The sequence below is a fragment of the Mastomys coucha genome, unplaced genomic scaffold, assembly GCF_008632895.1.
Source record: "Mastomys coucha isolate ucsf_1 unplaced genomic scaffold, UCSF_Mcou_1 pScaffold21, whole genome shotgun sequence".
Classification (NCBI taxonomy): Eukaryota; Metazoa; Chordata; class Mammalia; order Rodentia; family Muridae; genus Mastomys; species Mastomys coucha.
In genome coordinates this window covers 28,521,209-28,545,959 of record NW_022196904.1, presented here as the reverse complement: position 1 = coordinate 28,545,959, position 24,751 = coordinate 28,521,209, and the positions used below count along the sequence as shown (strand labels likewise).

Below are 24,751 nucleotides of genomic sequence, written 5' to 3'. Positions count from 1 at the left end.
CGTATAATTTTTTTTTCTTGCAGACACTGACACTTCTTGTGTTTTCTGGGGACATGCTATTCCATTTAACAGACTAGAAGCAAAAGATTGATTGTATTATGTGTATAGAAAGCTGGTAACATTTTACATGGTATTTTTTCTTTTTTCTTTTCTTTTTCTTTTCTTTTTGAATAGAGTAACAACACACTTATGGCTGCCAGGAAGACTGGAAGCAACAGAATAAGAGGGCTGACTATAAAATTCATTTGAGGGACAAGGTGCTTGCAGATTGGCCTCCTGTGTCAGCACAGACCCCGGCAGTCCCCATGTTACAGGCTACACAGCGAGCCCCACAGTGTCTGCAGAATCAGCACCCACAGTGGCTCTGAGGGGCCAGCTCTAGTGCCCCAACATCTCCCACTCACTATCTAAGCTTAGATTTGGGGATTTATACATTTGGCTTTTGTGTGTAGTTTTGACTCCTTGCTCTGAGGAAGGTGTATGCCAGAAGATTCTTTGTTCCGAGTATCAAGGGACTTTTTAAAATGTCAGCTGATTTTGGGCTGTTCTATCTACCAAAACTCCTTAGAGCTGAAAATGTCCCCCTCCTGCCCCCCCCATCTTCTAAAGTAAATTCACTCATTCAGTGATACAGGGCCATCATATCCTGAGAGATTTTTACAGAACATTCTTAATACAGCATGTAAATGCATATTGACAACTACAGCCACTTTTTATATATCCTACAGTATACACATTTATATGTTATGGATCCATAATACCAAGTGTGTAGTAAAATGCTATATCAAAAGGCAGTTAGGGTAGGTGCATCAAATGCTCTTACTCGGGTGGCTTTAATTTCCTTGCTTAGACTCCGAACCCCCACTTTATACTGATGGATTTCAATATTCATCTGCCTTAAGTATGCACCTGAAGGGGGTGATGTCATGTCTGAGGATAAATGGCAGCTCTGCCTTTTTGATGCTGGGGCCAAGATGAGCTCCGAGGCTAAGCCCCTTCCTCCAGCATCGCACACTGTAGGCTCCCAAACTGGGGAAGTTTCTTCTTATGAGGACAGAACCTTTAAGGACAACGGCCTCTCCTGAATACCAGTGGTTGACATTTATAATCCAGGTGGTAGATGAAGCTGCTCCAGATTCTCTGATTACAGTGATGGGCATTACCCCAGGGGGCCTGGCCACTCACTGTGAGAAAGAAAACGCATCAGCTTCTCTGTAGGTGGGGAAAAGGAGGCTTTGGAGGCTGGGAGGAAACTGTCTGGAGGCTGTGCAGCTGCGTGCTAGGAGAGATGCCTGCCCCAGCTCTAAGGTCAAGGTCTTATTGCTCCCACCTGACTGCTGGGGTTGGCAGTGATTCTCAGATTTCGTTGGACTGTAAAGCTCCCACAAGATAGGGGTTCATGTCCAAAATTGGATCTTGAAACCTGAAAGCATGTCTCTGGGATGGAAGAATGAGATAGACCAACCTGCCCCAACACCTGCTTCCTGACACAGCTTAACAGAAAGTCCCCGCCCCCAATGGAAGAATACTTGTGGAGCCTCTCCTTTCCAAGGCTCCTGAGTCCCGGGTGGAGAGGAGGAGCTTAGGAAAGCTTACCCATCTGGGGCAAAGGTCACTGTTGCAACAATGTAACACAAACAAGCTGGGGCTTGAAATGTATCTAGAGACACACTTTTATGTTTTAAATGATCAGCTAATGACTCAGTGTGGGACATGCTCTATTATCCTAACACTCAGGAGGCTGAGACAGGAGGATCATTGGAGGGTATCCCTGGCCACATAATGAGACCTATGTCAAAAATATATCAAAGAATTAAAATCTAAGCAACATGTTTGTGTAGAGCTTTGATCTCCAAGTGCAGGAGGCTGAGGCAAGAGGATTAAGACTTCAAGACTGAGATAAATAGTGAGTTCCAGGCTAGAATAGGGACAGACAGTAGAGATGAGAGGCCATCCTCTGGCCAGCAGAAGCTTCCAGAAGTTCTCCATCTCTCTGTGTTACATGTGGAATTAGCTAACTATAAACCTGGATCCACATGAAGACAGTGACCATAGCAATGGCTGAAGAAAAGAAAACATGGAATGTCCTTGCCTATGATTTGAGACTGAAAAACACACGACTGGTTTCATTGTTGGAAACAGAAAGCAACTGGGATACGGGGATGGCAGTGTGGCTCACCATTTGGCATTACATATTAAAACAAATAAATATCCCTTTCTTTGAATTTAAGTGGCGTGCTCCCACCCCTGTGCATTCCAGCTAAACCTTACTTAAAGTTTGTCTCTATTGACTTCAGGTTTGAGAATCTACCATGAAAACTAGTTCATTCTCAGGACTCCTGAAATAGGCATCTATCCAATCACCACCATCTACCTTGTGCCTGGCTTTGCTGGACAATCGAGGGTTATATATTCCTATTAAGACTGAGCCCCTGAGTAGAGGCAAGAAGTCCTCCTCCCCAGAGCAGACTTGGAATCTTTAATCTCTATACTGAAGTGAGTCCAGGAATAGGGTTTCACAGAGTTGATAGTTCATATTCAAACGTGCTCTCTCTCTCTCTCTCTCTCTCTCTCTCTCTCTCTCTCTCTCTCTCTCTCTCTCTTTCTGTGTGTGTGTGTGTGTGTGTGTGTGTGTGTGCATGTGTGTAATGATGTGTCTATCTGGAAGCTGTTAAGACATACAGGTTCCCATCTATAGTGTCCACCCTTATCTGGTTGTTCCTAGCAACCACAGGGCAGGGCATTTTTCACTGGATTCCACTAATCCCACCTGCTGCCTTCGGGTCTTATCTTTAAAATGGGACCTGGGGGTTCATCTGTGGCCCAGGGCCATTGCCTAGTTTCAGAAGTCAGCTGTCACACCTTTGCTTTCCCTGAGACACATACTGGACTCTCGGAACCTCACTTTCCATTCCTGGGACCTGGGAGGATTTGCCACATGGGAGCCACCCAAGGGCTGGGCTAGGTTAGCTGAGACAGCAGCAGAGTCCTGGCACCAGGACAGCTGCCGTGTCCTACAAACAAAAGGCACAGAGTGCCAGTCAACCTTTGAGCCAACCACAAACAGAAACCCTCTCCCTCTTTGGCAATGCATGTTCTTCCTTTGCCTTCCATTTTACTAAATCATTTCATAAAGCATTTTCTAGCAGAACCACAGACATTGGCTAACCCTTATGAGTCTTTGATGGCCTGTGGGCTCCTGAGGTTGTTTCTTAGAGTCAGAACAAGGACCAGTATCAGACTATGTTTCTGGAGAGAAGGCTGGCAGTGGGCAGGAGGGCAATTTGTACAGACTAACAGTGTCACCAACAAAACCTTGACTATTCTTTCCCAGTAGAGCCAGCTGACTGGCTCTCTGAGCAGGCAGAGTTTGTTGGGATCTTTCTGTATCAAATGGGGACCCGCTCAGGAGAGCCCCACCCCACCCCGCCGAAGCTCACAACCACACACAGGAGACAGACTGCATCTGGGCCCCTTGTCCCAAGCAGCTGCAGCTGGGGGGAGCCACGCCTGCCCGGGTCCCAGGCCAAATGTAACGGGGAAGATGCAGATAATAAAAATCTACTTGTCACGGAGACATTCCTCAACTGTTAGCAATCAATTTGGGGGGGCGAGCACGAGGGGGTGGGAAATACCGAAGGACATCAAAGAGGGTCTCGCTCACAGCTCTGCTCTGTCTCAAGGCTCTGTAATTTGGGAAGGTTCTGTGCTAAGTAATTTGTGAGCCTCCAAACACACAGGTTATTGTTTGTGGACAGATGGCACGTTGCGTTTTATCGCTTTTCCTTCTGTGGGTCCTCATACGCAGGACTAATGTGCATTCGGAAGTCTTTGTCTCCTGGCTAAAAATCTCTAATCTAAAACAGGCAATCAAGCACAGAGGCAGAGGTTTGGAGGCATAATCAGAGTTTTAAAAGCAAAGAAGAGGAAGGGGGAGGGGGAAGGCGGGAACCAAACTGCAGTCAGCACACAGATGTATGTGTAGAAGCTGAGAGATGATCGGTGTGTTAAAAGTGGACAAAATGAACAGGGGTCTGAAACGCAGAAGCTGGGAGAGAGAACCCTGTCTTAGCCAGCACCTGGGTACCGTCTGGCATAACCCGAGTGTGGCCTCTGCTGACTTGCCATCCAGAATCAGGGGGTCTTTGTTTCTATGTGCAGCGTGGCTGTAGCTGTGGTGGGGCCTGGGAGGGCCCCTTTCTAGAAGCTTCAGCCGTCCTCACCGTTAAATCATGTTGATACCCAGGAAGGAAATGCACCCGAGGAAGAAGTTCACTCCTCTTTTCTTCCTATGGATTTTTTCCCCCTTTTTTATTCTGAAGATAGAATTACTGTTTGTAAGCATCTGAAAGTCATTAGAAGCTCCGCAGTCTGTCAGGTGTCGACGCAAGAAACTGCTGGAATCAAACGGGTGCCTGCACCCAGGGCTGGGGATTTGTCATGTGCTGATGAGGAGTTATAATAATATATGAGCAAATCACAAGCATTCTGCAAATTAATCAAATTCTTTTCCCCCTTCTCCCTTGTCTCGGGGAGAGTGGCTTTGCAGGCAGACGTAGGTGAAGCAGCTCCCGCTCACAGATGGTCGCTCTGGCATCAGATGGAATTTATGTAACAGTAATTCTGAGTCCCTGCCAAAGTAGCAGTGAGCACACCAGGGAAGATTGTAGAAGGCGAGTCATGTGGTTCTGCTGAGGTTGTTGTGGGAAGTTTAAGGGGGGAAATCTCGAATTTTCTTTTACTGTTTTTGCCTGAAGGGCCAGAAACGGAACGCCATTCTGCCATGGGCGAAATCCGTCACATCTCTCCTTGCCGCCTGCACTGAAACGAGCGCTTCGCAGCTGTTACAACTGCTGGCGGTGACAGAGCCCCAGACCCGATCCGCGCCCTCCCAGCTCCTTACAAGATTGAAAGGGGAATGGGTTCACAAGGTGGGCGCAGCTACACGCTAAAAGAGGCCGGCCTCTCTCGCCGACGCGAGCGCGCACCCCTCCCCTTCGGCTTCCCCTGGCATTGCGAGACCTACCAGGGCTTTTCTTTTCAAGTGTTTTATTAAATGAAGAGTCTAACAACCCTCACTTTAATTACACACGGGCTTCGTTTATAATTCCCCTGGATTTATTCAAGTAGTTGAAAACGACGGTACTGGTGATTAAACCGATCCTGTTAGTTTAGCAGGGTGTTGGTGTGTGATGTGTGTGTCACAGGGTGCTTGTGTGTACCTGCGTGTGGGTGCTTGTTCTGGGGCCTCCCTGTGCTAATGACGCCCCTATCCTGCTTTTGCAACTGTCCCTTTGGGAAATGTCATCTTGTACGGGACAAAAGGACATAGGAGCTGACCCTCTGGATCCCCTGCGTCGAGGGACCCTTTCACGCTATAGGGAGATTTTTTTTTCCCTTCTGCAGAGGGAAAAATCATAGCAAGATGGCGTGGAGGAGGCTGCATTATGCAATGGAAGTCCTACTGCTGTGACTTTGGGTCCCTCCCACCCCCACCCTGCCGCCCTAATGTAAAGCCCTGCCCATTTGTTTTGGTTTACGTGACTACAGAGAAATAAGTGGATTAGAGAGAAACTTTTGCATGCTTCATTGCAGCTGGATGCCGACATCTGTCATTCCTCAGCCATCTTCTGGATCGTGCCAGCAAGAGAGAGCAAAGTCTGACACCTTTGATTTTTAGAAAGAGCCTTTTATTAGGAGGAAGAAAAGAGAAGAAAGGACTTGCCTTTCTTTTGTGACTCCATGAAGGAGAGTGTGTGTGTGGGAGGAATAGCTACTTCTCTTGTGGGCACTCTTCTTCATTCGTTCGTTTGTTCATTCGTTCATTCATAGGCATACCACAGTAGCAGCCAGCAGTCTGAAAGTTTATGTTTCTGTCTTTTTTCTTCATCATTTCCTAGTGCTCCAGAACTAGAGCATGCTAAGAAGAGATTTCAAAATATCCTGTCCACACATCTCTGTGGATGAAGGCCCTGGCTGTGGATGACTAGCAGGCACCCATTCCTTTATGGAGAAGGGTGTCTGTGATTCTCTCTCACACGCTCTCCGACCCCAGGACCTAGAATGGCATCACACCTGGCAGGAGGTGACCCCAGTTTTTAGAGAGGTGCCATCCGCAGCCCCCCCCTTTGCAGGAAATGTGCTAGCCTTGATGAATGCTGTGTGTAAGTCGTGGATTCTTGAAGATAACCTTGAAAAACTGCTGTCTTAATTACTGTGTTAGAGCTGTCCCCTCCCTCTGACCGCCATGTCTTTCCAATGGGATGCAGTGCACACCCTTGGCACAAGCCATGCTACCATATTGGTCTCCCCCTCCTGCATTTAAACTCTACCACAAACCAGAAACTAGAAGGAAGAGCCGATGTGTGTTCATTTTCAGAGACACAATGGAAAACAGGAAGCCAACGAATAGGCTACGACCACCCACTTGCTTGTTTCACTGGGTGTGTACAGGAATGAGGCCCATCTGGTGCAGAAAAGGATGTAAGCCCCTCACCCCTCCCACCCACTCACTGCAAGGTAAGGCCGGGCTTGCACACAGGGCCTTGATGCTGGCGAGCCTGGATGGGCACAAACAATGCCTTCCAGGGGTGGCAGGGCAGGCGCTATCCTGTCCTCTGCCTCCTGGAGGATCTTACCGGACCTTCTGACTTCTCCAGGGAAACTGGAAAACCATATTTTCGTATGAAATCTTTTGTTTGGCTTTGTGTGTGTGTATCTTTTTTAACATAGGCAGCATACTAGACCCTTTCAAAAATAGTATTGGGACATTAAAAAAAAGTGTGTGTGGGGGGGTGTAGAGTGGCTCCAGAGACTTTGTAGTAGTGGTGAGACCACAGGTGACCAACCCTATTGCATAGGGTAGCTTTGGGGCTATGAGGCATGGGGTCAAGGAAGGTGGCACTATCACAGTTCCCCTCAAAATGAACTCCCCCCACACTCCTCAACACCTACCTACAGAGCACAGTACACTTGAATTTGACCAAGACATAGAGTACTATCCATGAGATTGGGGACCAGCAGAACAGAAGTGACCCAGCCACAGGACACTGGGGACTTTTCCTGAGAGGAAACTAACAAAGCTGACTGAGCAATCCATAGGATGTTAACACAGACTACAGGGATAGTCTGCAGGGATGGCTGTGTGTGTGTGTGTGTGTGTGTGTGTGTGTGTGTGTGTGTGTGTGGTCACCTGCAGGACACCACGACACCACAGTCACCCATTAGGAAAGCCAACCTTGGAGAAAAAAGGAAGGAAGGAAGCTAGCCAGGATCATGGGGAGGAGCAGAGAGAAGAGGAGAGGAGAGGAGAGCAAGGTGGAGTTTATGAGCTCCCTGAGGCCAGAAGCAGAAAAAAGATTGTTCAAGGTCTGCCCCTTTCTCACCCCCACTAGGCTCTCCTCAGCTCCTTAAAGTGAAGAATAAGGGTCAGCCCAGGGAGGCCTCCAGCTTCCTTCTTTATCCAGCCACTACTGTGAGCAGATCTGCTAAGGTTTCCAGCCTCCCCAGGGAAGGGAGGCACCCATAAGTTTGGAAGCTTTGCCAGGTAGGATATACTCAGGTGCTCATTTCATGCCTTTGACAAGAAAGAGGAGCTCATGGGTTATAAGGGGGAGATGGTGTTGTGACAGCTTCACTGGGGGCTCCAGCCTCAAGAGGGGACACCTTTATAAGCCAATGGCAGCAGTATACATCGATTGTAAGTTAGACAGCCATGCAAAGGAAGCAAGATGGGGAAGCAGGGACCTAAGAATGGCCAGGGAGGAGGTGTACACACGGGTGCAGATGGGTAGGGCTGAGTGGTCTCCCTGTTACTCTGAAGGAGCCGGTTGGCCTTGTGGTCTTGGTGGTTCTTTAGCAGGATTTACCCAGCACAGGGCTGGCTGTTAGCACCTCTCAGGAATTCCTTCTGCTTGTCCAAGGGCTTAGATATCCATGTCCGCTAAGCATGGAGAAGGCTGAGGGACTCTGGCGTGACTAGCAGGTGTTCCAGCTGCTGATGTTAGAATCGTTCTCATTTCTGCCTTCTGAATAGTGCCTCTATTTTGTTTAATATCTTGAAATCAAAATATACTAAACAATATAAAAACAACTAAGATAGCTGTGTTTGAGTCATAGCATATAGCTCTGAATCATTTTTTTCTTTTCTCCTAAGGTTGTGAACCTCAAAAATGCTTAGCACAGTCTCCACATCCCCACATGCTACGGACAGCAAAGTGTCCTGCCAGGTGTGGAAGCCGTCAGCTGCCCTGCTCCTGGGGTGCACTTCACCCTGACGCTGATGTCTCCTTCATGTGGCCTCTCTTAGCAATTCCTTCAATATTAAATGCACTTGCCCAGAGACAAACCCAGAGTCTCATTAGAGTATTATTATATTACACATCTGAAAATCTTCAAAAAAAAAAAAAAAGAAAGAAAGAAAGTAAGTTCATCGACCCTTTGAAGGTTATTTAATGATAAACGTAAATGTTTTCATAAAATCCGGGGATGATTTAAGATCCCAGATCAATAGTGGCTGTGGAGCGCATGCCGCCGGCCGGCTGACCACCCAGGCAGGCTGGTGGCTCCACAGACCATGGCTGCCCGAGGCAAACAAATAAATGTGGTGTGACTTGGAACCACAGGGAGTGGTCTGGGCATGGTAGTTGAAGCTGCCTGGGAAGAGAGCAGAGAACAGAGTGGGGGGTGGGGGTGAGTGTGAGGGAGAAGGGAGCAAGTCAGGGAACTTTTGCAGTGTCCAGGGTGGCTTGCAATGTAGGCAGGGTGGTCTGGACTCTTGTAGACTGTGCCTGGCAACATCCCCACTAGTCAAAGACCCTTTTCTGCAGCTTCTCCTGTTGGATTTCTTCCTAGCCTGAACCCGAAGCTACAGGGAGATGGCCATGATCAGTTCAGCTCCGACTACACAACCAAAGCTGCGATCTGTCTCAGGCTTGGTATCCCTGGCCAAACATGCATCCTCTCAGAGTCTCAGAGTCCCCATCCTCCATGGGAACTTCAGAAAGGAAGTGTTTCGATATCCTAACCACACCCAGGAAAGATTTATTGGACTCTTCTTATGAGCCACATGCTCATAAGACTTTTACAGAATTTCTCTCAGTCCACCTAAATTACAAACCAACCCGTGTCTTAACTTTTATCAGTATTATAATGCCCATGTTACATCCCCGAGATTCAAGGGATGAAGTGGCTTCCAAAAGGTACTCACAGCCCCAGTCAGACAAGGTCTGATTATGACTTGAGAGCCTCCACTTTTAAACTGCTTTGATTCAGTAATCAAAACTACTAAGGCTCAATCAACGCTGACACCTCCTCTGACCCTTGGTAGTAGATCTGGGGTAGGGGTGATGTGACACCCTCTTCCCTCCAACCCCCCGTCAAGTTTGTCTTATCAGGATAATTTGCACCTGCCAGGTTTATTATCGTATACTCCCTTCTACTATTTGTACATGCTTGTGCCCAAGTATATGTATGGACAGGTGTCCCTGGAGACCAGAGGGTATCAGATCGGGAGACACCAGATGTGCTGGGAACCCAACCTTTGTTCTGTGCAAGAGCAGTGAGTGCTCTTAATCACTGAGCCATCTCCACCAGCCCTACCTGCTAGCCTCTTACACCAGGACCATACTTTTAGCTGTAGTCTTTGCCCGAAGTTAGGTGTTGGGATTTTTCTGCTATGCAACATCAGCTCTAGGTTTCATCAGCAGCTAATGATAGATGGTACATAAGAGAACTTTGAAAGTGAGCCTTTTATTTTAGTACAGATTTAGATCAACAAAACATACACACAGGTAGTGAGGAGATGCACGGGTCTCTCAGCCAGTTCCTTCTATCCTGAATGTCTTATACATTACTGGATTACATTCATCACAAGCGATGAACCAATACTGATACACTGCTGTTAAGTCAGCCTGTGTTTTACTCAGACTGCCTTGTCTTTCTTTCATTCAATGTCCACGCTTTGTTCTGAGCTCTCATTCCAGAGACCACATTGTGGGAGCTGTCATGCGTCCTCCACTCTTCCGAGCTGTGAGGTCTCGGGATCTTCTGTCTGTGATCACCTTGGCTGTCTTGAGGACGGTGCCTTGTAAGATATCCCTCGGCTGTAATTTCTCATGTTTAGACTGGAGCTCTGGGTTTGGGGAAGAAAGATGACAAACCCAGAGTGTCCTTATTGTACCTAATCAAGGATGCCTGCCACTGTGACCTTGAGCGCCTAAGGTAGTGCTCATTTCGAGTTCTGCACAGTAGCGCTGCCCCCTCCTATGTGCCAGACACCCCACACCTCAGGATGGGACCCTGTCTCTGCCTCCCTCAGTAGTCAATGTCTACATGAATTATTTGCAATATGCGTTTGCAGATCCTTCCCTACATATGTACTGATTCAATCATTTATGTCAGTGTGACTTGTGGATATTTATTTTACACATTAGGCTACGATTTGAGGCGATATTATTTACTTTGTTGTTGAAAATGTCCTGTGTTTGAGCCTTCAGGGCTCCTGTCTGGCTCCACGCTGTTTTGAGATGCCCTCATGCACCTTTTAATGGAGACTTTAAAAAGCAACAATTTATTTCACAGCACCAAATGTTCTGGGATCATCTTGTATATTCTCCAGTCCTTGTAGAATCAGCCACTTCTCCAAGGGGCTTGTTAAGGTGTACCTCTGGAATGCTCCCCCACAGGCCTGCTTTTGAACTCCTGGTCACAGGTGCTATGATGTGGGAAATTGGGGAATCTTTGGGGTTGTGACCTCACTAAGAGAGTGAGATCTCCCCTTTTCCCCCCCATTCCCCCTCCCCAAATATTTTGTTGAGAATGGCATTAGAAATCAATTTCAACCTTTCTAGGTCCCCTTGGATGATAAATACCATAAAAGATCTGTAGGAACATGACAAAAAAATATATGCAGGGATACTTTATATAACACACCCATAGTCTGTCTGTATATTAAGCTAAACATGATTTCTCGGTGATGTTGCCAATGAGATACCACCTGGATAAGACTCCACTTTTAAAATGAATATGCTTTTGAGTAGCCTTTTAAATTAAAACCCAAATCACTTGGAATTTAAAACCTGAAATTATTTGTACTATTCCAAAGTGTTTTAGCGTCTTTGATTAGATGAAAGAATATTTTTTTTGAAAATGGAAAACATGAATTACATACCTGATTGGAACATTCTTACCTACTCAGAATTAGGGGGGAAAATTAGGAAGTGTAATATATGCAACCAAGGAAGCAGCTCTTCTTGGAAGTCCCTGTTTGTATAAGTTGAGCAGCCTCATCACCCTGCTGGCCCAGAGCCTGCTGCTGGACCTGAACATGGCACAAGAATCTTCTAGGGGTTCTAGACTAGGATCCTCATAGACCACAACATCAGGGTCAAAGCTGTGAGCTTAGAAAGAGAATAGGAAGACTGGGAATTCCAGAAGACAGGGCAGCCAGGGAAAACTAGACCACCACCTCAGAGGCCAGACCTGTCCTTGAACCTGCAGTTAGCGTTCTGCCCCATGGCTTTCCCTCAAGCACAGGCACTTGTGCTTCCGGGGAGCTGATTGTCTAACAACCTAGTTGGCTCTGTAGGTAAAGCCATTTTCCTACTTTATTGGCATGTGTTGTGAAAAATGTTGTTTTGGGAGTCCAGTGGGCTTTGGCTTAGATGATGTTGTATTGTCATCAGCCTCCTTATACCTATGGGAGGCAGATCTTCCCAAGACTTCCACCCTGTGTGAGACAGCTGTGAAGGCTGCTTCTCCCCACTCCACCCTTGCTCTCTTTAGAAAACAGCGCCCTGATGTGGGTGCAGGATGGAAATGTAGTTACTTGGAGGTTCAGATTGGCTAGGCACACATCTGCAGGTAGACTGAACATATCAGGGAGGGGGGAATTCTGCCAAGTTTCACAACCCAAGATGTGTTTTTAAGTACATACTGAGCACCGTGAAGGATCCATGAAAATGAAGTGGTTATTTGTACATACCTCCCCCAACTCATCTCATCTTCCAGTCTCTCTTGAATACCCTTGTTTACCTGGTGTCTCACTTATTATTGTGTAGTTGGACCTTTGGTGACTGTGTCTGTACAGATCTCTCCCTCCTGCCATGCTCCAAACAGCAGAGTATACCAGCTGTTCACGTACCACTTTCATTATATCCATTATTTCCTAAAGACTCGTCTTATTTTAAGACGAGTGCACACGGGTGTGTACATGTGAGTACAGTGCTCATTGGAGGCCAGAAGAGGGCATTAGAACCTCTGATCTTGGACTTCTAGGTGCTGGCCACCCCATATGGGTGCTGTGAACAGAACTGCAAGAGTGGTAGGCACTTGTAAGGTTTCTTAGCATTTTTAATAATCCAGACATGATTAAAAGTATGTGGCAAGTCAGGTATAGTGGTACATGCTTATAATCCTAGCACTTGGGAACACGAGCTGTGTGTTGGAGCCCAGCCTGGGCTATATGGGCAGAGCCTGTCTCACAATGGCAATAGCAGCAGCAGCAGACAAAAGAGACAGAGAAAGAAGGAAAGAGGAAGGGTGGGAGTAGGTTCCATGTTGATGCTGCTGTTTTACACAGAGATTGTGCATCCACAGAGTTTAGAGTCCACAGTGGGAGCCTGTCTGTTTGTGGATACTCATACTCAGCTGTAGCTGTGTGACCAAAGTACCTGAGAGAGCCTAAAGGAAGAATGGCTTATTTTGGCTCACAGTTTGGATCCATCACACAGGTATAGCATTGTAGACTCCAGGCATTCACTTCATAGTAGACGGGAAGCAGAGCAGGGCAGTCACTAAAGGGGCCAGATGAGTCTCTTGAGGACACTTCTGCATGGTCATTTTCCTCCTAGGAAGCCATACTCGACTCAGCTCCACCACCTATCTAGTCAAATCATGAATCCATCAGTGATTTCAGTCACTGATTAAGTCAGACTACTCACTGTCTAATTGGATCTGGAAATCTCTTCAAAGACATGCCTAGAGGCATGCTCGCTAATCTTCCTGTCTCTCAGTCCATCAACTTGACACTCAAGACCAACTGTCACATGGAAGAATGAATGTCTCTCTTGAGCCAGTGGTGTCCCATTGGCTCAGTGCAAGGATCTGGTGGTCTTCTAGAGAACTCTATGGGACCTGTTCTGTGTTCATGCACATGAGCTCTCTCTCTCTCTCTCTCTCTCTCTCTCTCTCTCTCTCACACACACACACACACACACACACACACTTTCATTGTGTTTATGAAACACCTCCTGGAATATATTTGTAGAGAATCTTCTGAAAAAAAGGGCTTGCAGGCAGCATCTGGAGTGGTCAGAGAGATGAGTATGTGCTTAGCATCAGCTTGACCAAAAATCTCCTTGGCTCAGGCTTCTATACCTGTGAAAGAGGAAGTCATCTTCCTGTTACCCCTGCCCCTTACTGTCTTATGGAGAACCAATCAACAAAGGCGACTGCTTTGAGTATGCTCTGAAGAGTGTGTTCATTAGCGAATGCCAGGGGCCGACCACCCACTCACCCATCCACTCACGTCTGCCCTACATCCAAGAGAAGCCATCCATTCAGAAGGTGTGGAAGCACCAAGCCACAGCTCTCTGAAGCTGCTGCCCATTGCTGAACTGTAACTAATGGATGGCCCCTCAAGGGCAGGCATTTTCCTCTCCCCCTTAGGTGTAGGGGAAGAATAGTTATTTCCATCGTAGTGAGTAAGAAAAATATCTCATTCCCCAACTTTCACTATAAACAATGTACTGCTTGCTTTCTCCTCACCCCTCTTGACCCTCCACACTGTATACATATTTATATATTATTCATAGTGGATTAAAAATGAATGTGTTCTTTACCACGGCTCTACAGTGCAGTGACAATACAAATTAACGTACGATGTACTTACTTTTCGCGTGGCAGTGATGGGAAATGTTGATGGCCTCAAAGCAAGAGGTACAGAGAGGTAGGCGGGGGTTGACGGGGGGCCATTCCAGTGTGGGGCTCCGACTCTGGCAGACAAGGGCTGGGGTGGCTTAGGTTGCAGGGATGCTGAAGTACTAGGAAGGGCTGGCCACCTCTTTTCTCCCATGAGATGATGTCCCAGTGGCCTCAGAGTGTCATACCTCATCTCCCACTTTGAGCTACCCTCTTCTTGTTCTCTCTCCTCAGTGGTCCTGTGTTTCCCTCCCTTCCTTGCTGTCTCTTCTCTCATGTGCTTCATTCATATCTTCTTCTGCTAGAAAAATACTGATGTCTGTGATGATCTTGCATCATGTTGTAATGGCTAACAGCAATATCAGAACATGCAAGCAAGCAAGCAAGCAAGCAAACAAGCAAGCAAGCAAGCAAATGAACCACTCTTCCCTCAACAAAACCGCAGGGTCCCTGTCCTCATGGTGATGCTAGTCTTCCTGGAGAGTAGCAGGCATGGCCATTTTACTTGTTCTACTGATGTTAGGAGTGGGACTGAAGTCATGTGTTTGACTGCCACCATGGAGGGTTTGGAATAATCAAGAAGTCATTCTAGAAGCAGAGGTATCCTATGCAGAAGGATAAGGTGAAGGAAGAAAAAGAAGAACTCCATACTGGGAGGGTGGGGAAAAGCTATGCAAAGGCCTCAAGGGAAGGAGCAGTGGAGAACAGTTAGAGACCAGAGGGACATCCTATATGGCCAGGGGTTGACAATCTCAGGGATAGGGGAGAGAGGAGTGGAAAGATGGCCTCTTGGGTGATTTATTAGAATCCCTACTGGTCCTACAGTAAACTGCAGTCTCACAAGGCTGTTTGGACTCAGGCTGTCTCCAGTCTTACAATCTTCAGGAGCTCCTTTGAGCAGAGGAGTCCCGTGCTCAGCAAGCCTCAACCTGTGTTTGTCAAACTTCATTCCAATGAAACGCATCCACTGACATTGGTTCCTGTCAACTTGGAACATATCACTTTCAACTGTACTTTTAAGAGATTGGTAGTCATTATCTGCAGCTCATGAATACCTGTAGACCCCAGAATCATCAGCTCATGTGTGGTCTCCTACAGTAGTGTGAGTACCTTGGCCACTATTTCTATGGATAGATGGAAGATTGTAGGCAACTGAGGGACGGCCCTGTCCCTCTGATGCCTCAACCAACTTCATCTTTGTCAGTAAGGTGCCCCATTTGTATGTAAAGTTTTTGATCTCTCTATATCTACCTCAGCGACAGATTAGAAGGCTCCTAGGCAGAGTGGTGCCTCTCAGACCCTTCTATTGTCTAAGTGAGAGACCTGGATGTACACAGTGATGTATTCTGTCATGTTCTCTACTGTGTGGCTTATTTGGAACCCTTTGCAAGTCATTCTTTCACCAAAAGACAACAGACATCAGCATACATGAGGCTGTTCCATATAAGGGGCCTCAAATAGGCCGATGGAGACAGAAACTGGGATTTGGCTTGATTCAGAAATTGGTAGAGTGTCTAAGAATGTCTTGAGCAAGGACATCTTTCATTTGAGAATCAAGGATCTGACCACAGGAAGATAAACTTTATACACTTTGATTCTTCTTTTGGCATTGCATGGCTTCTTCAGGCATCTGCTATCTGTCTTACTTCCTCTTTGACTGTCTCAACTAGCTTCCTTATGTAGCTCAGACCTAGCTACCTGCCTGGGCAATGGCACCACCCACAACAGGTCATGCTGTACTACACCAATTAGCAATGAAGCCCTGTAGACATGACCACAAGGCAGTCTGATGAAGGCAATTTCTCAATTGTAGTTGCTTCTTCTTGAGTGACTCTAGTTTGCATGAAGTCAACAGCTGAAACTAACTAGGGAAGTCCCTGCACATATTTGAGGAGTTAAAGATTCAGAGTACATTGTATGCATTGGAAACTTGGTCTGAATGCAGATCTTTCAGATTGGCTGGGTCTTAACTTCCCCATCTGTACAGTGGGAGCAATATGACTTCTTGGTAAAACTTCCATGGAGTTCAACTTGGAGGATAAATGTGCAGAAATGATTACAAAGAGTCATGGAGTGAGTGAGGCCATTGGGGTCTTAAGCTGCTATTGTTATCTATAAATGTTTACTTACAAGTCTGCAGAATGACCTAGAGTTCTTGAAATTCTAGTACTGCTCAGACTGACCCCTCCAGTGAATGCATTCAGAGCTCCAGATGCATTTGCAAACAGATTCCATTTCACCGATGTTCAAAAAGCAAACCAATCCAATAATGGTTTGACCACGGAAGTATCCGAATCTACCAGAATAATCGTCCATCATCCTTGTCTCTACCAAGAAATCAAGATTCGGAATGTAACCATAGGATAAAATCATGATGAATATTTAAAAAATTGATTGGTGGGGAAAGTGAACTAAGTGCTTTTGTGTCAAGTTGGCCAATGCGCAAAGCCACTCCCTGCAAAGTGAGCTGATATCCAAGGCTCTGTGTATTGTGCCTTAGCTCAAGAGGCATCGCCTCAGAGGGGACAGGGTTTGCAGGAAGGTAGCATCCAAAGGTTGGAGACTGGGATCCTCAATGGAGTGATTTTAACAATATCGGTAGGTGATACAATGAAAGGTGTTGGCCGTTCAAGTATTGTGTTGAAGGTTCTGACGTGTCTTGGTGACTGAGGCTGATTTGTAAAGAGAGTCAGTGGTGTTTGCTCAGTGTGTCTGTGGGTCTGCTGGCCTCTGGGTTACCACACATTTCATTTTAAAATTGTGATTAGCATATTATTTGAATTTCTTCTATCCCCAAACTTTTCATGCCATGGTAATAACTATCAGTTATAATAACTACACCGGTGACTTGATTCCAGATCTTTATGAGTCACCCAGAGTCTGAGAAGCTTTGGGTGAAACTTTAAAGTGTTTCTGAAGTTTCCTGTTGTCTCCTTTCCCCCTGAATTCTGCTTTTACTTTGTAATTTAAATGTTTATTTTAAATTATCTGTGTGCAGGTTTAGGCACGTGAGTGCAGTGGCCTTGAAGGCCAGAAGAGGGAGTAAGACCCCCTGGAGCTAGAATTACAAGTGATTGTGAGTTGCTGGACATGGGAACTGGGACTTGAACTCAGGTCCTCTGCAGATGCAGTGCTCACTCTTAACTGCTCAGCCACCCCCTAGACCCAGCCCCTGCACCCTCAGGGAGGATCCCCAACTGCTCCAGCACTGACAGGCACTAATGGTCAGCTGGTTTTTCTCCTGCTCTGTAGCTTTCCACTCATAGAATGGGTCATTTTTCACTGAGAACTGGACACACCTTTACTGTATCCAGGGATGGCGGCTTTGTGAATTGGATCATTGGGTTTTAGGCACTCAGTGTTATTCTGATTGCTTGTCAAAAATCTACCGAACCTTACTGACGCTCAACCTGGCCCTATTTAGAGTCCCAGTAAGGGAGGAGAAGTGGACACACTGTGGCCTCCCCAGTTGTTTCCCAGAGGACACCGAAGTCTATCTTAGTCTGATTTCCTTTGCTAAAGCAAACTTCTCAAGGTTGAGTACTATATAAAGAAGAGCCGTCTACTTAGCTAACCATTCTGGAGATCGAAGAGAGCAGGCCTGCCTTCTGTTTGGCTCTTGTAAAGGCCACTGGCAGTATCACAACATGATGGATAGCATTTAGCAGGAACATATCCATGAAGGAGTGATCTCATGACTGATGGGTCAGGGTTATAACTCACTCACCCAGAAGCTGACTAGGATTCCATAATCCCTTCCAAGGAAAGCCTCCCCAGTGACCAGATCAAATTCCACATGACTTTGGCTCATCAAGATTCTATCACCTCTCGACATTGCCACACCAGATACTGGGCTCACAATGTATGAGCCACTGGGGGACACACTCAAATAAAATCCAAACTACAGAAACATTAGGATTTAGCCCTACGTCTAGATCCCACATTCTGCATGATGAAGAGCAATGGCATCCCATGTACAAATGGAAATCTATTAAAGTGTCCCTCTCATATGAACATAGAAGGGGTGTATTTGAGAATGGGAAGGGAACCAGTGGCCAGCGGGAGGTGTTGGGAACAAGAGAGGTTAATAGTCAGAGGGTATGATCAAAGTATAGGATGTGCATCTATGAAAATCTCATTGTGAAATCAATTAGCTCATGCAATTAATATATGCTAATAATAAGAAGCAATGCTAGTCTCACATCTCCCACTCAGGGTCTTCTCTGTTTCCATGGGAAGGTGGCCAAGCCCTGAGGGTAGAACCAGGCGGCAGAAACACAGGCGGCAATTATCACGCTGGTGGGCCAGTCCTGCTGCTGGTTCTCTGCATTCTTCCTCTGAAGCATGTTGGGAAGGGCAGAAGGCAAATGTATTTTTTTCCTTCCTGTGTTTTTTCCCAACATTTAAGAGTTTGCAGAATGGCTCTTGCAGGTGGAAAGTTGGCCACCTGAAGCCTTGTGTTACTACATCCATAAAAAGCAAAGCAGCAAAAACTCTATCCAGGATTTGTAGCCATTTCCCTAAGCCCAGGCCAGATGAAACAGGAAGATTTGAGTACTTTAGGGGCACTGGGGATGTTGAGAGTTTGTGGCTCTAGTCTGGGAACCTGGGACCTTTCCCCAGGGGATCCATTTCATAGTGAAATTGATCTTGTCCTTGAAGGAGATGTAGGTTCAGATAGGATGCAGACACTGGAAATTTGAGCTGTCTGATATAACCCAGAGAGGATGTTCTGAAAGGGCCTAGAAAGCCCCCCAGGCAGATCCATGAGGGTGCTGACTAGCCCTTTGGGATTGGTAGCCAGTAAGGATCTGGGACAAAGAAATACCAGATTGATGTTCTCCACATGGTGTGCATTCTGATGGCACAGGCTGGAAAGTGGTAGTGTATGGATGCTTCTGAGACTCCCAGGCTCACAGGACAGACAAGGGCTGTTGCATACCACAAGTGGTTCTGCATGATAAAGTAAGAGACCCCTCAGGCAGGAGGAGTTAGCCCTGGAGACCCCTGGTCTTGAGAGAAGCAGGGAGCACACTGCCAAAGACCACTGAGAAAGAAGCAGAAGAGCCAGACAAGGCAACACAGGTCTCTGACAGGAGGATAGAGCACTCGGGAGACAGAGAGAGGTAGGGACATAGAAAGTTCAATGCTAGTCCTAGCTATATAGGAAAAGCTGGATTCAAAACCCATCCAAACAGGCAAGAGAATCAAGATCGTATCATTGGGCAGATGTGCTAGTGTGGGCCCAGCAGTGGGAGCCTGGAACAGGAGAATAGGGAGTTCAAGGCCAGCCCATGTTACACAGAGAATCCCAGTGTGAAAAGGAAGGTGAAAGGAAGTGGAGACAGAGAGAGAGAGAGAGAAAGAGAGAGAGAGAGAGAGAGAGAGAGAGAGAGAGAGAGAGAGAGAGAGAGAGAGAATGAGCAAATGAGAGAAAGCTCCTTGGAATACATAGAACTGTTTTCTGTGATCAGTGCAGGAAAACATCCCATTTCTGCCTTTTGCCTGATGGAGGATTGGTCCCCTTACTTGCTGGTTTACTTTTTTAAGCAAGCAAGTCTGGGCCCTGGGCTCCTCTCTGAAGCAGGGTGGTGCAGCTTCTGAGCTTTGGGGAGCAGACACACACACCTTGCTGGCATGAGAGGAACGCCACTCAATCAATCCATTGTTATTTCCCAAAGCAGACACTAAGTTTTCAAGATGGCAGAAAGTGCTAACTGCTGTTCCTAGAGAGATCACACTTGCAGGATCAAAAGGCTTCCTTAAGAATTCAAGAATCTGTCTGCAGTTCCACATGCGAGCTCTTCTAGAAAACTATTATTTCTGGAGTCACTCTTCAAGTCTCTTTTCAAGTCTCCATTATTATTATTATTATCATTATCATCATTATCATCATCATCATCATCATCATCGTCATTATCATTATTATTAGTGTGTATGTGTGTCTGTCTCTGTGTGTCTGTGTCTCTGAGCTATGTGAGTGCAGTGCCCTAAGAGGCCAGAAGAGAGTGTTGTATTCTCTGGATATAGAGTTATAGGCAGTTATGAACTGCCCAATTTGGATGCTGGAAACAGAGCTAGAGTCCTCTGGAAGTGCTAGGACTCAGTTCTCTTAACCCTGGAGCCATCTCCAACCCCCACCCCTAAACATTACTTCTTTAATGCTCAGGCTGACATTTACCTGATCCATGTGGTCCCTGCTGTCCTCCCTGACCCTCCCAACTTCTAAAATTGTGCAGCTCAGTTATTCCTTACAGCTTTGTTTAGAGCAGGGTTGTGTGGCCTCGCTTTCCCTTACCCTTCCAAACACATTTACTCCTCATGCTTGGTCTGACCTTAGTAAAGAGATCAGGATGTATAACAGCAGTGGCTTTATCCTCAGACTTGAATATGGATACTCACTATAGAAACGTAATGGGTTTGGGTGTATCTAAAAATCATTAATATGTAGTTAACTGGTCAAATCTACTTGTGGTCTCTCTCTCTCTCTCTCTCTCTCTCTCTCTCTCTCTGTTTTTACTTAAAAAAAAAAAACAACCAACCAACCAAAAACAAAAACAAAAACAAAAACAAAAAACAAAAACCCTGGTTGGGTGGGTGGGGACCTTAGATGAGATTGTTCCATATCACCTGACATCAGAATTCAGTATCTGTAAGTAAAGTTTTGAATTCTGTCAATAAAAAAACTGGGACATAAGCTGGTGATGGTTCAGCAGGTAATCATGCTTACAGCCAAGTCAGAGAGTCTGAGTTGATTCCTAAAAGCCATGTGGCAAAAGGAGACAAGGAGCTCCCACTGTAGTCTTCTAATATCTACACATACTCTGTGGCATGAGTGCCTGTGTCTAAGGGCACATGTGTGTGTATATGTGTGTATATGTGTGTGTGTATATATATACATATATATATATATATATATACACACATATACACACATGCAAAAAATAAATGTGAAAAACGGGACAGGTTGCTTCATTTCTTGTTCTGTAAACATTTAATTTTACTGAAATGGTTCTAGATATTGAATGGTTTCTGTTCTCTCTTCTGGAAAGTCAAGACTGACAATTCTGGTCAGAATTGGGGGGAGGTGGGGGTCGGAGTCTCAGTCGATGTGTCTAACAGGCTGCATTCCTTCCCCCTTCTTTTTAGTTCTGCTAGGTGGCTGTGATGTTGTCGATTGGGGCGATGTTGTGTTGGTCTTAAGGCTCAGGGCGGGATGGTGACTGAGGTGTGATACACTGCTGACTGGACACTCTCTTTTCCCAACAGGTCACAGGCCTTTCCAGTGTCACTACTGTCCCTACAGTGCCTCGCAGAAGGGGAACCTGAAGACCCACGTCCTCTGCGTCCATCGAATGCCTTTTGACAACAGCCAGTATCCCGACCGCAGGTTCAAACGTTCCAGGGTTGACTCGGAGGCTTCTGGGAATTTTGAGGAGGCTGCGGCTGTCAAGGCGGGGAGCTTTGCGGAGCTCACTGAGGAGAGAGGCAAAGGCCAGGAGGAAGGCAACTGAGCAGAGCTGCCCACCGCAACACTCCTCTCTACAGTTTTAAATCATGCATCTGGGCTCACCAGTTTGCTAACTGCATTCCAAGGGGGAAATCACGTATCACCCCCTCACTAGTGTATAGAACATTTAAAAGAATTTTAAAAGATATCTATCTATATATATATTAAAAAAAAATCCCCCCAGCCCTTGAACATGGCTGCTACACTGTTACCCAGTAACAAGAACTTCCAAGAAATGCAGGTGGGAGAAAGTGATTTTAGAAACGGCCCCCATGACCCTCAAGCTCCAAAAGCTGGAGGACCTTCTAACCCAAAAGTCATCTTTGTCCAGAAAACCCCCAAAACAAACAAAAACAAAACAAACAACAAACCAACAACTCAAGCGATTTAGCGTCGCCTTGAAGGGTCTGTGTTCTCCTTCTGAAAAACACCTCTATAATCTGACACCAGCTGCTGTCCTTCGCCACCATCCTAATGAGAGGAGCTGGGAGGCAGCTGAGGTGCCAGTCAGACTGGGGCGGTCACTGCAGGGAAAATCAATTCACATGGTGTCACTCTGCGCTCTGGGAGAAATCCTAGCCGGCACCCGGGCATGCAGTCAGGGAGTGCCAGGCCTGACCAGTGCTGTAGAGGATGGTAATCTAAAGTGTGCTTAAAAAAAAAAAAAAAAAAAAAAAAAACCACAGCCAGATGAGTCAGTGGTCAGGAAGTGTCTGCAGACAAATGTCCTTTGCAGCTTTGATGAGTCATTCCTTTTTTTTTTTCCTTTTTTTTAGATCAAATTGCAGTATGGGAAGACATGCATTTCATTTATTATTTTCTGTCCTGGGTTGTCCGTTTGCAAACGCCTGGATGAAGGAAAAGATTTGCTTTTAAAAACAAATCGTAGGAAACATTTTAGAAACTGACATTAGGAAGCCAGAGCAAATCTACTCTCTGTAGAAAGTTCTGGTGACCGACCGCAATTCCTTTGCTAACGGGAAGACCACTTTAGATTGTGTTTTGGAACATTTCTTTTCAGGGTAGAATGAAGTCTACCCTGGCCCTTGTTACCAGATTTCTTCTTTCATAAGTTACTTTTTAAGTGTTGTGGGCATGAAGCAAGATTTTTTTTTTCCTCCAGTGAGCTCTTCGACAATAACTTGTATTAAAACATGAATCTAAAACCCCAGATGTCTGTCACTAATGAAGAAAACAGTTTGAGTTAGAATGTTCATTTCTTTGAAGCAAATGTGTTCTGTATTTTTGTAGATTATAGTGATTTGAACACTCAAATTTTATCAAGCTCTGCACCGCACTGAAGGAGATTTTGAGGGTTGACAAGGAAACACAGCTCGCAAAACAACAAAAACAAAAACAAAAACAAGGATCTAAGAAAAGTCCCAGAAGGATTCTTCCGGAATCTGCTAGAATGCTGTAAAAGTCCCCGCCTTCTAACACACTTCCTTTGAGTGACACGAAATTGGTACCGTTGCTTGTGATGGCGGAGACGTAGTGAGGTATTAACTTCAAAAAACGAAATCATTTAGACTTGGAGAGAGAGAGAGAAAAAAAAAGTCAATAATTCCTTTTAGTCTGGGAGCACACTATAAAACCCCAGGGCCTTAAAAACTTCAACTCTGCCTATAGCAGTTTACAAAAATACTAAGCTGCAATCAATGTAAATAAAATTCTTAGCACTATCCTGAGACTGAATTTCAGGCTAATAAGGAATCCGGTTTGCATATGCTGTCAAAAGGGTGTCATCCGACCTGGGTTTCCTGGGAATGAGGCCGCTGGGCAGCGTGGACCCATCTGGCATAAAGCAAGCTGCTTTCTTGCTGGTATTCTTTTCTTTTCTTTTTTCATTTCTTTCCTTTCTTCCTTTTTTACTTCCCCTCCCCTTCTCTAGAATAGTTCTCACTGCCTTACTTAACTCGAGTTGATCGACTGTGGCTGTCTCTGTGGTCCACAGGAGGCCTGGAGACGCTGGTGGAAAAAAAAAAAAAAACCGTCTGACCGTAGTAAGCATTTAGGGTTTTAACTGCACTGCTGTGTTTGGTGACTGTGCCAGTGGCTTGCTTTCTGTGTGTTTGCCCACCTGTGGTATCTTAGCAAAGAAAACTTAAAACAATAAAATAAAATTAAAAAAAATAAATAAAAAGGAAAAAAAAAGTGGAAAAAAAAAAGGAGCAGGAGAGAGATCCACATTCCGTGTCTAGCACTTTGGCGCTGGTACAGTATCTTTTGTGCCCCTCCCCCCCAAGCATCTTCAGATGGTACAGGCAATAATTCTGTTTGTGACACTGGGAACACCCCCCCCCCCTTCTTTGTGGCGTGTGTGTTGATCCCATTTTGTCCAGTCCTACTAGCCACCCTCCTTTCCCTCTGACACAGGCTTTCTTTCCGGAACATTTGTGACTTGTAACATAAGCCCGTGGCAGCCTCTGTGATGCAGTGTCAGCGTCGCGTGTCACCAGGCTCTCATATCTGCACACCTCAGCCCCTCCCCCGTGACTTCTGTAGTCTGTGACGCTGTCCCCAACCCTGTCTACATTCTATCTTGGAGGAACTCTGAGATCATAGAGTAGAGGAGTTTGTCGCTATGCTTGTAACAAGTAGAACACTTTGTATTTAAAGTTTATTCTTGGTCATTATTTATTATTATAATACATCAGTTGACAGAACTTTATTCTGGTATAGAAAGTATTAAAAGTTGTTTTTTTCAGCGATGACTGTTTCCTTTCTGCTGTTAGGAATAAAATGTCTTTGAAGCAGTCCAGTTTTATCCAGTGTTTTATGCAGTAAAACCTCTACCTTTGCAAAACAAAAATCCAAAACCAAAAAAGAAAGTATATCTTTGCCGAGTCCTACAAAGAATAAAACCTACTTCTCTGTGCTCGTAAAGTCTTTGGCAAAACTTGACCAGACTCCACTTATAAAAAATGACCTGTTATAATCCATATAGCAGATAACCTCATGGCTTTTGGAACACACACACACACACGCACACACACACACACACACACACACACACACACACACACACACACACACACGGGGGAGGAGGTCTCCAGCCTGGATGTATATCTGTTCACCATGTGCATGCAGTGCCCACAGAGGGGAGAAGAGGATATCAGATTCTCAGGAACTGAACTTACAAATGGTTGTGAGCTGCCATGTGGGTGCTGGGAATTGAACCCCAAGTCGTTTGGAAGAGCAGCCAGTGCTCTATCCCTTATTTCTACATTTGTTTGTTTTGCTTGTTTGAGGCAGAGTCTCTGGCCTCCAGTTTTTGGTAGTGCACGCACACACACACACACACACACACACACACACACA

The 24,751-nt window shown here is 45.8% G+C and overlaps 1 protein-coding gene across 15 annotated transcripts in view; it reads left to right on the top strand.

Annotated features, from left to right (window-relative positions):
- Positions 1-24,191, top strand: part of Znf536 (zinc finger protein 536) — a 455,136-nt gene extending 430,945 nt beyond the window's left edge. For 14 of the 15 annotated variants that reach the window (XM_031386226.1, XM_031386229.1, XM_031386225.1 and 11 more), the window contains one exon: positions 21,190-24,191. In XM_031386226.1, the coding sequence (XP_031242086.1) occupies positions 21,190-21,434 (245 nt within the window). In that variant the 3' untranslated portion in view covers positions 21,435-24,191. The remainder of the gene's footprint in view (positions 1-21,189) is intronic. The other variant, XM_031386238.1, reaches the window with a different exon arrangement.
- The last annotated feature ends 560 nt before the right edge of the window (positions 24,192-24,751 follow it).